The following is a 14,485-nucleotide window of genomic DNA, read 5'->3' on the forward strand; positions in this document are numbered from 1 at the left end:
AACCGGTATGAAAATGTAGTATATGTATGACCATGTCATTTATTCATTACTAACTACTTGCAGGATTGCCACCCTTTCCTGAAGCAGAAATTTAATAGAACTCGCCCAGTATTATACTATGAAAATGTCAATTAAAGAAGTAAAAATGATCTAGTAAAGTGGCAAATAAGTGCAGCAAACACTCATCACCATAGGCTCCCCTTAATGTGGATTTTCACAGGGAACCTTTAAGAAATTCTGGGCTAAACCATCCACAATCACTCAGTCTATTACCTGCCTACAGTGTGGTACAGACTTCCCCTTAAAGCAGTTCTCTTTAGCCTTTTCTCTTTTCTCTTTTTTTTCTCAATTCTCTTTTTGCTCAGCATCATTTACACTCTGCCCTTCTAGTTCTCCCCAGTCAGACATTCATCCCCCTAACCTCCACTCTGAATCTGCAAATGTCTTTCCCAGGTTTGACCATTTGTAATGTGGATGTCTCCTGTTGCCTCTACCCACAGGTCTTCACAGCATATAAATCCTTACACTCTGTAGGACTGTCATATAAGACCCCTGTAGGCCCTGGCTTTTACCATTACAGACGTTCTTGTTATAGCTGCCTGGTCTACAATGAGAATACCTCACTTGTTTCGAGTTAAATCAGTTAATGCAGGCATTAGTCTTCTGCATATGAAGTCAAGTTAAAGTTTTACTTTCCTCATCATCCTTATTGACAGCTCGGGGGGACTGAGCTGTCTGTTTTTCATCCATGTCTGCAAAAACTGCCTCCAGAATAGTTGGTGTATTAACCAAATTTCTAGTCAGATGCTGCATTAAAATATTGGGCCATTCAACCTAAATAACCTGCCGAGATGTCCTCTGGCATCAGAATCAACTTATAATTAGTGATTCAAGTGAATGGAGTGCAAAGTCCATTTTGAGTAATCTATCAATTTGCTGTTCTCACTAGAATATAACTTAGAATATAACACTAGAATATAAATGCTGTGATGAAGATATTGATCTCTCAATTCACTGCTGTATCAGGTCCATTTTCCCATGAATATGCATAAGACTAACAGTTTAACGGGTCAAAGTTCTACAGTAAATTAAGTTGATCGAAATTTACAGGAAACCTCTGTCAGTCTGTGATTTACAAACAATATTTTTCATGTGCTTCAACTCTGTAATGTTTCTTTCTGTGCTTGCACCTATATTTAATTCTAAATGCAGGGTGATTTTTTATTAATTTGACTATTCTTAAATGGTTATATGCAAACTTAAGTGCATACTTAAAGTACAGAAATCCTTAAATACTGAACCACGCCTGGCTCGAGAGGCATTCTTGAGGCTTCTAGAACATTCTCAGAAGCCAGAAACTTCTCGGACAGTCTCCATTACTCAATTCAAAATTCATGCATGCGTTTGTTTCTTCAGCCTTACCCACCACATCTCATCCCAGTTCTCTATTTACTCTGCACCCCTGCATCGGACTATGCATGATCACAGTCTTTTGCTGCTTTTAGTTGGCATGTGCGTGTTAAAATCATTATACACACGTAAACACAAATAAGGGAAGACAGCACTGTAAAATCATTAACTTCATTCTTGGCATCGGATTCACCAATCGTCACCATCAACAGAATATAAAGTATGTTCATGTGCATACAATACCCATCACATCTACCTGACTATTACCGTTATCAGTAACTGCAAAGGAATGCACTTCATGCTTGTTTTTAATATAGTCCCTTTTATAATGGAAAACTGCAGCACTGCACTTATTTTCTGTCATGCTCTGTTGTTATGTTTACTTACAAGGCGTATTAGGTATACTCATGGTATATACAGTATATCTAGTGTAGAGGAGACTTTTCACAGTGTATTAGTCTTTCATTATCTGCGGGCAGTTCAGGAATATATTCCCTGGGAATGTGGAGGACTAGATGCATATATACTGTATATATGATTTCATTATTCCACAGAGTTCAGATTTTTTGTATGAAAGGTGCTTTTTTAGAAAATATTTTTTTACCTGAAATGAAAAGTATAGGTTGCATATGCTTTTTAGTCAGGACCTTGTCTCATCCGAAAGACGGAGTCCACTACAGTATAGTGTCCCCGTCACTATACTGGGGCATTAGAACCCGCACAGACCACAGGGTGGGTGGGCCCCACTGGTCCCACTAACACCTCTTCCAGCAGCAACCACAGCTTCCCAGGAGGTCTCCCATCCAGGTACTGACCAGGCTCAGCCCTGCTTAGCTTATGTGGGCTACCACTTGTGAGCTGCAGGCTGCAGCTAATTCCATTAGTTAATTAAATTAATTAAACTGTAAGCTTCCACTTTTCCACTCACAGTCCTGAATATCTGTTGATCAACGATAAAAGCTCACAAAATCTTAATAAGATGTGTAGCACAAACCCTTTTTGACAAAGTAGAAGATCACACGCTATACTGAACTTACTGGCTCTTGCTGTTTGGAAGAAACTGAAATGTTAGGTAAGTTGTCTCTCAATCCCTGGCCAAGGAAGGAGAAAATGAAGTACATCACCTTGTTCAGCGTAGGATTTTCTCTCTTCTTTGTCTTCTGTGATCTCACACATGTCGTTATAGGAACGTGCCAGTCGCCATTGGAATTCTTTACTATCGCCATACTGAGGGGGGAATAGCATACCCAAAGTTAAGAGGATAACATGCTTATAGCTAATAACAGATCTTGACTACAGTAGGTCCTGTCCCAGCAACACCATTACCACCTTCTAGCCTAAATTACCTGGCCTACATCAAGAGTCCCTTTAAATCAAACAATGACGTATTCTCTCATTTCTCGATTTTTTGCAGTGAGACTGCTGCTGTACAGTATAATGAATGGCATGTCCCACCCATTGGAGAAATGCATTACAGTGGTGGAAGAAGTGGGTCCTCACCTATATGTTTAGAGCTCTGAGATAGAAAAGAGCTATATAGTTGCAAGGAAGTTATGTAGAGCTATATTTTCTGTGTTTTACCAATGTAAAGCAGAAATGGAGTGGGAAGGCAACTGAAATAAACATTTTAAGCCACTTCTGCATGAATTTGGTAATTCTCTCAGTCCAATTTTAAGGTGCTGTTTGTATACAGTTCTCAAAGTTTCTTCCCCAAAACGAAATTCTAAATAATCTTTAGGGTTTTTACCTTTTAATATATTTTATTGTAAACTGGTAGAGCTTATCCCTTCTTGCCCATAAAGAAAATTAACTGTAAACTGGTTCCAGGCCCATTCTTACTCTTTTGTGACCACAAGAGTTAATACCAAAGTGCAGCAACTGCTCAAGTGTACGTGCTACTTCAGAAGTGCACCACAGTGGAAATATTTGAACAATGTTAAAATGGGTAAAATGACAGCCACAGACGTTTTAGCTCATATTATGCAACAGCTGTTTCGACTAACTACTGGTTAACAGGATGTGTTCCTAAAATTCAACAATTCTGCAGAATTCATCCAATTATAGCACAGTGTTCCCTGCCATGCTTGTATCAGGGTCTTGGCATTTCCTTCCTCTCGATGTGTGAAATATTGCTTCCTTCAAAGAATTTTTAATTTAAGATAAAAGCTCTTCAAAGCTTTCGATTACATGTTTTTATCATTTTGAGTCCCTTGCTGTTGTCTTGTTACAATTGCCTGATGGTAACCTCAGTAATGCTGCCAAACTGAGAATGTTGTAAACTAGGAAATTCTATAAATGTTTTTTTATCTACCCATTAGCAAACGTTCACTTTTAAAACAGCCATTATATATACTTAAATATATATAAATTTCGATCCAATGTTAAACTTGTTGTTTTGTCTCACTCTAAATTGTTTCTTATCAATCACATTACAAAGGCTGGATTGAACAATCTTATATATAAAGCTCAATGTGTATGTCTGTCCTGTGTGCATTCTGATACTGCTCATCCAATTAGTACCAATCTGGCACTTAGATGATGAAGGACAGAAGGGTATAAAATATATATTTTATGGATTCCTGTAGCACATGTACACAGTGTATAAAATATGACCCAATTCAAAATTTGAATTTTTCCTATTTTGAATGTCAATCAAATAGCAGCATAGGTATATTCCAATAATGCTTTTTTAAAAATAATCTACATTAGTAGCCTTACTATTGTTATTGTTTACCTAATCAGCACCACATTTGGAACACAGGTGCAGAATTATGACAAAAGAGTTTTAGAATTAAATTGTGAATCTGTGCCTGTCAACGTGGCAGCATTGTTTTATGCATTTTTGTGCAAAGTCTAACATTTATGGTTATATAGTTATTCTAACTCCCAGAAAATGTGGCACACAGAAACAGGCTAGCTTGTTCATTTCCTTCCCTGGGTAAAGCCAGGTACCACAGCTAGTAACTTTTGTGTGTGACAGGACAAAAAAAACACTAATTAGAAGTACACAGTCTTTGTTTACATGGCTTGGGTACAAAGTAACAATTACAGATACATATCGACATTTTAGAGCCAGAATATAGCCATGCCAATTTGAGCCAGTATTTCTGACAGAGGGAGAAAGCTGGCGTTTCTTTGACGGGATCAATGATTTGGCTTAAGCTGAAAAAAGCTTTATAACGCTCTACACTGAATATTGATGCTGAAGTCTGAACTCCACCCACAGCTTTGATCTACTTCCACATACGGTTGGGGGTACAAGAGCACAACAGCTTCAACATACTTCCACATGAAGTTGTGGGATTGTAACCTGCCATGCAGGGTTACTAAAGATATCGTGCCAAAGGATCTTCATGTACAGTGGTGTGAAAAAGTGTTTGCCCCCTTCCTGATTTCTTATTTTTTTGCATGTTTGTCACACTGAAATGTTTCAGATCATCAAACAAATTGAAATATTAGACAAAGATAACACAAGTAAACACAAAATGCAGTTTTTATTATTAAGGGAAAAAAAATCCAAACCTACATGGCCCTGTGTGAAAAAGTGATTGCCCCCCCTGTTAAAACATAAATCAACTGTGGTTTATCACATCTTTGGAAAGCTGAGTTCAATTTCTCTAGCCACACCCAGGCCCGATTACTGCCACACCTGTTCTCAATCAAGAAATCACTTAAATAGGACCTGCCTGACAAAGTGAAGTAGACCAAAAGATCCTCAAAAGCTAGACATCATGCTGCGATCCAAACAAATTCAGGAACAAATGAGAAACAGAGTAATTGAGATTTATCAGTCTGGAAAAGGTTACAAAGCCATTTCTAAAGCTTTGGGACTCCAGCGAACCACAGTGAGAGCCATTATCCACAAATGGCGAAAACATGGAACAGTGGTGAACCTTCCCAGGAGTAGCTGGCCGACCAAAATTACCCCAAGAGCGCAGCGACGACTCATCCAAGAGGTCAGAAAAAACCCCACAACAACATCCAAAGAACTGCAGGCTTCACTTGCCTCAGTTAAGGTCAGTGTTCATGACTCCACCATAAGAAAGAGACCGGGCAAAAATGGCCTGCATGGCAGAGTTCCAAGACGAAAACCACTGCTGAGCAAAAAGAACATAAAGGCTCATCTCAGTTTTCCCAGAAAACATCTTGATGATCCCCAAGACTTTTGGGAAAATACTCTGTGGACTGACGAGACAAAAGTTGAATTTTTTGGAAGGTGTGTGTCCCATTACATCTGGCGTAAATGTAACACAGCATTTCAGAAAAGGAACATCATACCAACAGTAAAATATGGTGGTGGTAGTGTGATGGTCTGGGGCTGTTTTGCTGGTTCAGGACCTGGAAGACTTGCTGTGGTAAATGGAACCATGAATTCTGCTGTCTACCAAAAAAATCCTGAAGGAGAATGTCAGGCCATCTGTTTGTGACCTCAAGCTGAAGTGCACTTGGGTTCTGCAGCAGGACAATGATCCAAAACACACCAGCAAGTCCACCTCTGAATGGCTTAAGAAAAACAAAATGAAGACTTTGGAGTGGCCTAGTCAAAGTCCTGACCTGAATCCGATTGAGATGTTGTGGCATGACCTTAAAAAAGCGGTTAAGGCTCGAAAACCCTCCAATGTGTCCGAATTACAACAATTCTGCAAAGATGAGCGGGCCAAAATTCCTCCACAGCGCTGTAAAAGACTCCTTGCCAGTTATCGCAAACGCTTGATTGCAGTTGTTGCTGCTAAGGGTGGCCCAACCAGTTAATCACAATATTTCAATCACTTTTTCACACAGGGCCATGTAGGTTTGGATTTTTTTTCCCTTAATAATAAAAACCTCCATTTAAAAACTGCATTTTGTGTTTACTTGTGTCTAATATTTCAATTTGTTTGATGATCTGAAACATTTCAGTGTGACAAACATGCAAAAAAATAAGAAATCAGGAAGGGGGCAAACACCTTTTCACACCACTGTATGGTTGAGGAAGCAAGATTTTTGGCCATTTGGATTTGTCAAGTAGAGTTGATTTAACTGCTCCTGACACTACGCACATTGAGGTATTGAGTTGGAGGTTAAAAGGTTTGGTGTGTCTCCTACAAGATCACATGAGCACAATGTATTCTGCTGCAGTATGTAATTGGTTGGGAGGGTCTGTGGATAGAAGCCCCATGATGTCCAGGCAGCTTTCTTTAACCCAAGACAAGAATTTTCCATTATGTTAAAACATGCCTTTTCTTGGGGTACAGACAACAACATGGTAGCTTTATTATTACTCAACAGGCGTTAAACTGATACATTTCTGCAAATTAAAGTCATTCCATTATTTCTCAATCAATACCATCAACATTGTCTTGTTAGATAAGAACAGCAGTCTAAAGACAACTAGACCTAGCCCAGAACAAACCCTTATCAAACATCTGTGGAGTAAAACTGTGTGAATGGGTGACCAGGGTCCAGTATACCCAGTAGCTAGGGACCAGCTACATCAGGCAGGGTACAGCAACTACATTAATGACACTTTTAGTTTTAATCTTCATAGTTTATCAAATGTTACTTTAAATAGAATCTTTCGTGAAATCATGCTCCATGACGTGATGCACACAAAAAACATGTAAATAGGATACAAATTAATTAGTCCTTTTTATGCATTAAAAATATAAAAAGTAGATTACATCTGTAAAATAATTAGGAAACTTATTTCCTTGGATCAACTGCATATGGCTGTCATGACTACCACTGGAGGACAAAATAACCCATAGTTCGATTCTAGAGCAGTAACAGTACTTGAACACATTATAGCAATCTTTAACAGCTGCATTCGTGTAACTATGCTAATACATTATTTTAAATTATCTGCCAACAGAAAATTTGATGTTTGCATTTAAGCTAGTAGGTATCATGACATACAGCCTGCATCATTTCCAGAAAGGTACATATGGCACCTTTTCAAATGTATTGTGTGCTTTGTTTTTGGAATTGTGCATATTATTTCTAGTCCCAGCACTGCTGCTGCCCAGCACAGGGAGCCCTGCGATCAATTCAGGACCTGAGGTGCTTTCTGCATGGAGTTTGTATGTTCTCCCATTGTTCATGTGGGTTTCCTCTGGTTACTCCGGTTTCCTCCCACAATCCAAAGACATGCTGGTAGGTTATTTGGCTTCTTGGAAAACTGGGTTTCATGTGAGTATGTCTGTGTTTGCATCTGTGTGTGCCCTGCAGTAGACTGGTGTCCATCCTAGGCTCAGGCTCCCCCGCGAGCCTCTACTGAATAAAGTGGATAGAAAATGGATGTATGGATTGATGTCTAGTACTTAAAGCAGTTGTATTAAATATGCCAGGAGTCAGTTTATCTTCATGGCCAAAACTCAATTCACTTCTGTACATTTCTTGCTGTTATACCTGTTGTCACTCTAGTATGCACCTACCAGGGGCTTGTTTGTGAGCAGCAGGTGAAAGCCTTCAGCCTTCTCCTCCTTTGCTCCAGAGTGCAGCCTGTCACTCTGCGCCAGCAGGGGGGATAGCTCATCACTGGGCAGCTCGAAGTCAAGCTGGGAGGAAGGCTCATTGTCATCCAGGCAGAGCGAGTCTCGTCGAAGCGTCCTCACCGTTGCGCAACTCTCATCTTCCTCATCTGTGTCCTTGTCCGTTTCCCCATTGTAATCGGACTCGGCGTTAGCAGTTGTGTACCTGAAAAGTCAAGAAAAGAGAAACCTTTACTGCTCATGAAAACATTTTGAATATGTGAATGATAACAGAGCCCAGGGATGGACTGCTGCTTGCCAGGATAGGCTCCAGCTCCTCCACGACCCCGAATGGATAAGGTGGATAGAAAACAGATGGAAGGATGGATGGGTGACATATTGAAGCTTTGTTAAAGCTAAAATATTTTAACTTTGTTTATAAATAACTCATAATAATACTGCTTTTCTACAAATTTATCATCAATCCCTCGTCTGAAAATACTTAAGCCCTAAAAAGATTTATTTATTTTATAAATCTTCATAATATATTATTAACTACTAAATACAAATTTCTCATGGATCTTTGAGACCAACAGAGTCTAAAAGCAGGATCGATTGGATAAGAGTTCCTTACTTAATTTTGGCATTAATGCAGGACTTAGATTACAGTCCATTACATTACCACAAGAAAGATATTTTGTTTTGTTGTCATCATTTTAGCAAAATATTTCCAAGCACCAATTAAACTGACAAATGTATCTAACTTTATCAACATTTGTCTGAAGTATAAAAATAAATGACCTGACAAGACACGAGCCAGAAAGCAAAAAAATTTAAAAAGAAAGTTTGGGATTGTAAAGGTTATCATGCACACCTTTGGGTGGTTGTGCTTCTCTGACATTTCCTAATTATAATCATCATGTCTTTGATGTCTTATATGTTGAGCGATGGGAAAAAAATACTCCAAAAGAAGAAGACACCCATGTTTTCCCTTTCTGATAAAAGCGTAGTTAAAAGAATAAAAACAATGACAGGCTAAATGGCTCCTAAGTGCCCTGCATTTTTCTGAAGAGATCTCCTGATGAGGTTGGATCTGTGCCGCCTTTAGCTAACTGACCTGAGTTTTCTAAGGCTTTTTTTCCGCCTTTGTTACAAAAAAAACATAACACAAGCGTTATATAACACCCAAAGCTTTTTTTGGCTCACATGTACTCTACTAAACAGCGCACTTCACAAAAATAGCTCCTCTGCACTGTTTCGGAAGGGGATGATCCTGAAGCCTCACTCAAGAGGTTCCAGGGAAAATAACCACTTTCCCATCATTGTTCTGCTTCTTTTCCTCAAAGTCAGGAAGTAGGGAAGTTTTTAACACTTCTAACGTGAAGCATCCCTCTGACGATTGCTTTCCTGATGAGGGCACGGCTAAAACATCGGATGCCGAAACAAGAAAGCCAACGAGGCCTGCGCAGGCAGGGCGCTTCCTTGTGCCAAGGATGGGCAGAGCTGCACAGCCTCCCTGCCTGCCACCCCAGTGCTTCCTCTCCACCACCGCGGGGAAGCACCCAGGTCAGTCCCAGCGGGAGCCCAGGTAAGAGTGAAAGTGCATTTGGACGCTAATAAGATGGAGCGCTGGAGCTGTAACAGGAATTCACACAGGGACCACCGGAAGGTGGGGGCGGCTCAAGAAAGAGGTTCTGAAAGTGTGTTTTGGCAGGAGGGATTCTTAATTTGTTTTCTGCTTTCAGCTCGGTGCCCCTTCGGTTTCCTGTTTTCCTTCCTGGATCGGGTCTCTTCAAATCTGCAGGGACAAATTCTTGAAAAAGAAGCTCCATGGAAACCCTTCTTTCAATCAACAGCGACTTGTCGCTTTGCCCGTTTTTTTTTCCCCCCACTTTATCAAGGCCAACAACCTTTTCAAGTGAGCAAGAACGAATGCAGGCCACGTGACTTATCCATGAAGTTTCTACTCAGAGAACTTGCAATATGGCACAGCCGATATAATTTATTTATGTTTGCATGAGTGTGGAGGATCATTTAAATATGGAAACATCTTTCATATCTCCAACGATTAATAATTGTGATAGTCCATAGGCTGCTTCTACCATAACTTGCTTCCACCACCTTAATTCCGTTTTCTGCAAGATATCATCTTTCCTCAAACTTAAACTTTTAGAAAACAGCATTCTCAATCCGGAGGTGTCGACACATATATGCGTTTTTATCTTAACCTCATTTTCGCCACAGTTTCAATTACTGTTCAAAATGGTTTCCAAAATGATGTTTTGACTGTTCAGGGATCCACACGGGTGACGACACGAGAACTCTGAGATGCATAAAATACAGGCGAGTTCAGAGACCTGTGAAACCTACCCTCCCTCACTTTCCCCATCGTACACACTGGCTGGGCCTGCACTAGCTGAAAAGTAGATGGAGCTGGAGCTCATAGAGTCAGTGCGCTCCCTAGGCAGGAAGATTCTCCGTTTGCGTGCTGCCTTCTGACTCTCCTCCACACTGCATCTGCAAAACAAAGTGAAACAGAGACATAAGAAGGCTTCAAATTCTGTCACATACTGTTATTGATCTTCATGCATTAATCTATTGCTCTCAATACTGTGGATCACTCAATCATTTCAAAAAGGTTGTGTAATATCTGTCTTGATACAGTCTCACTTGTATGGTCTAGCAACTATTTCCAAAACCATATACAATGTGTAAAACCTGACAGATATACTTCACAACCACATCCAGTTACAAAGGGAGTCCTGCAAGTTTCTAGTTTGAGTCCTACTGCTTTCTCCATTTATATTAATATGGTACAGGCAATAGGCGATCTTTACTTTTCGACTGATTATGCCATTTAAGCACACTTAGAGACCTCATAAGCAAATTTACAGACTCAAAATTGGGAAAACACCTCTCTAATTTATTGCAGTTCTCAGTTACATCTTTCAATTTAAAATGTAGTACCTTCAACAAATTTAACTATCTAAGAAGAACAATATTTTTTAAACTTTTTTTCAATTTGCCATATATCATTCCTAATGAAGGGAATAATTTACAGAGTAAGCTGAAGGCATCTGCCATTGTATTCTAGGGGTCTTTTAGTTGTATAGTTAAAGCATTTCTGCCTGATCCTAACTAATAAATCCATATCCTGTTATGTTATGCCTTTTACATTTTACTGATTGCTCTTTTCTTTCTTTCACTGCTATGTTTCTGTACTAATGCTATATAAGCCTAAAATGGATTATTTTAAAGGAGAAATTGTGTAAATTGACCTTTCTGGTTAAACAAACGATTAAGTAAAAAAAAATACATTGTGCAGGAAAGAAGACCCTTTGCTCATTCCTTCATTTTTGTGCTTCTGCTTCCTCAGAAGGCATTCATGCCAGTTACAGTTCCATTCATACAAGCATTTCTCTCCTCACTTCACATCCTGGACGATCTGGTCAGCGATCCCCTGCAGACCGTTCCTCAGGTCAGCCACTTCAGCCCGCAGCTCAGCCACACAGTGGAGCACTGCATCCAGCCGGCTCCACAGCTCCCCCTGCTGTTCAGGCAACACACCCCGGTCTGGCTCCAAAGACAGTGTTCCAAGTGAAGACCCTGTACATGGGCAGATTGATTAAGATAGAGTTCAACCCAAGTTTCTGATACAGCGCTATTCAATCAAAGTAGGCTTGACAGCAATAACAGCTAAAACTATGGTCAGCCTATGACAGTTTCATGGCTTGTGTTTAATTTCTTAAACTGATGTACATGTTCCTTCAGTAACACAGAAGCATCAATACACCACTTAAAACAGAGAAGGTTTATATAAAAGCAAGAGAATGACTGCAAACACATATTATGTTTAAAAAATCATAATAGCATGAAATTTAGCAAAAGGTCAGTCTGAAGAAAGATAGAAAGAATCTGTGGGAATCAAGGCTGACATTCACAATACTATAAAGCCTGCCAAAATAAAGGAAACACCAATACAACTTGTTATTAGGATAGTGTGCTACCATGGGCCACCAGAACAGCTTCAATGTGCCTTGGCATAGATTCTACAAGTGTCTAGAATTTTGTTGTAGGGACAACATTCTTCCATTAAAAACATTCCATCATCTGAGGTTTTGTTGATGGTGGTGGAAAACGCCGTCTCAGACACCACTCCAGAATCTCCTATGAGTGTGCCACTGGGTTGAGACCTCCTGACTGGGACAGCCATGAGATATGGTTTAAATCGTTTCCATGCTCATCAAACCATTCAGTCACCACTGGTGCCCTGTGCAGGGGGGCACTGTCATCCTGGAAGATTCTACTCCCATCAGGATGACAATTGTGATCACTCAAAATGGCCTTGCCCTGCAAGCAGTCAATGCACCATAAGAAACAAGCACTTGAGCCTATAGGCTTCACTTGGCAAGCATCACACAGGTACTTATCTGCTTGTTGAGAACAGGGCAAAGGGTGACTCATTTGACCATATGACTTTTTTCCACTGCTCAATAGACCACTACTAGTGTTCTTACACCACTTTACTTGCAAAAGTACATTTTTAGCTATAATACAAGGTTTATACACTGCAACCCAACCATGGTATCCCTCTCTGTGAGGTCGACAGACTTAATTAACTCAGGAACCACACCTGTCTAAAGCTGCTTTCAATATACAGTACACTCATTTGCTCAAGCGTTTCCTTTATGTTTGCAGCTAACTGAAATATATTCTGCATGTGATTTACCTCTGATATCCAGGGCTTGTGTAGTGCTGTGAACTCCAGTCGGCCCATCCGTCCTGTGCAACACGTGTGTTGAGTTGTTCTCCAGTCTTAGCGTTCGTACCTTCCTTTTTTTCCTCTCGTTGTATATAAAGTAAATAATCAATCCAGCTCCTGCGGTAGCTCCCAAGCTCAGTGCAACCAAGGTATTTATTCCTAGTTTGCCCATTACAGAAAGAAGTCCTATATACTGTATATAAAAGCAAAGTACACCAAATGGTTCTAATTCATGACAGGTCCCAAATTAACGTTTGTTCTCCACTAGATGCAATGCTAAAATATATCGGAAAACAAAAATATCAAGTTAAGAGTGTCGTTTAGGAATAACTAGAAATATATTATTTTTAAAAATAAAACTTGTAAAATAAAAAAAACATATGAATGAAGCCCCATGTAATTTATTTAGAAAGTGTCCGCGCTTTTACTTTCTAAACGCGCTTTAAAATATGGCAGTTTCAGTGTTTCTCCTTGAATTGCACGAATACACCACGCTTTCTCCCCTCAAGCCGGTTATCTGCGTTGTACTATACTACAGCCGCTGTCATCACGTTTACTTACGCTAGAAAGCCCAGAATCGCACGTTTTTCTTCGTTTCTGTCTAAGTAAAGATTATTATTTAATGTTTTATTAGCTGATATGATAATATCAGTTTCTATTTAGTATATGTGCTCACTATTTCTGTTTCGTTTTTTAGCATGCCGGGGGAATTAATGGGAAAAAAACTCTAGTGTTACACCAAAACTCTTCCGTCTTGCAACCAGAAACTATACATGTTTATACCTCGCCCCCGCCGTAAGGTTAAAGTGACAGTAACCATTACGGACACAGGGTGACGAACATACAGTAACAAAGGTCGCAAACGAGAGATTGCCATTCAGACCGCAGCTCTCAGTTGGTTGCAAGAGTAGATTAAATCATTTCAAATTTACTAATAATACAAATCATATTATAGCAAAGCTGAATTATTTATAGTAGGAAATAGAACGTTTGAAAGGTAAAAAAACAATAGAATGCTAATACTGTATGTTACTGTATACAGTACATTTTTCACGCCATGTGTTTAATTTCTTACATTGATGTATTTGACTCGTCTGAGGAGCATTATAAACCATTTTAATTTCCGAATTTATTACATAAGTCAAATTGTTGTAATTTACTCTTTTAAGGAACAAGTAATAGGTATATTACATGCTAAAAAGAGATGAGAGAAAACACAACGTTTTGGCTGTGAAGCCTTTGTGTAAGCTGCTCTCTCCTGGTGAGCATCACCTCAAAGCAATTTACAAAAAATCACAATGCTGTTACAATGGAATAGTACATACATACAATATCTGCTGAGAATTACTCTCCCACACTTTTTCAGAAATTTTATTAATTATGCGATTTCTCACAATATGTTTTTTTAAATGTATAAAGATTGAAAACTGCTTACTCATTTGAGTCTAGTCATTATTCTTTTTCCACTGAGCCTTCGAAAGATACATGGAGAAGATATTTCTGTTGTATATTGACAGTTATTTTCAAAATGGAAAGATTTTTTATTGTTTATGAGCCTGAAATGACAAAGAGCTCTGAGGATATTAAAGACAGTATCTCAGTGTTGCTGTTTTCAGGGAAAAGGACATGAAGGTGATATTAATCGCAAGGCTTTTATTTTCACCTTCATATTTTTATTGTCAGAGCTTGCGCACTGCCTGTCTACTCCACTTGGCATTTTTATGAGTTTCCCTTTTCAGATCAGATCTTTTCATTTTACTGTGTGCATAATCCACATAAGTCTTCTTTGACTTAACCATTCTATTTTTAACTAAATTAAAGTATTTCAAAATTAGAACTTGTGTAAAACAAATGTGGATGGATA

The 14,485-nt window shown here is 39.2% G+C and overlaps 1 protein-coding gene across 1 annotated transcript in view; it reads right to left on the reverse strand.

Annotated features, from left to right (window-relative positions):
• The window catches only part of rmdn3 (regulator of microtubule dynamics 3), a 59,223-nt gene extending 45,855 nt beyond the window's left edge, over positions 1 to 13,368 (reverse strand). Inside the window, exons 1-5 of the mRNA XM_088925511.1 lie at positions 12,589 to 13,368; positions 11,288 to 11,465; positions 10,230 to 10,376; positions 7,824 to 8,085; positions 2,535 to 2,637 (exon numbers count right to left, since the gene is read on the reverse strand). Coding sequence (XP_088781637.1) covers positions 2,535 to 2,637; positions 7,824 to 8,085; positions 10,230 to 10,376; positions 11,288 to 11,465; positions 12,589 to 12,793 — 895 coding nt within the window. The 5' untranslated portion in view covers positions 12,794 to 13,368. The remainder of the gene's footprint in view (positions 1 to 2,534; positions 2,638 to 7,823; positions 8,086 to 10,229; positions 10,377 to 11,287; positions 11,466 to 12,588) is intronic.
• Between the last annotated feature and the right edge of the window lie 1,117 nt (positions 13,369 to 14,485).

Source organism: Atractosteus spatula, chromosome 9, assembly GCF_055471065.1.
Source record: "Atractosteus spatula isolate fAtrSpa1 chromosome 9, fAtrSpa1.hap1, whole genome shotgun sequence".
Lineage (NCBI taxonomy): Eukaryota > Metazoa > Chordata > Actinopteri > Semionotiformes > Lepisosteidae > Atractosteus > Atractosteus spatula.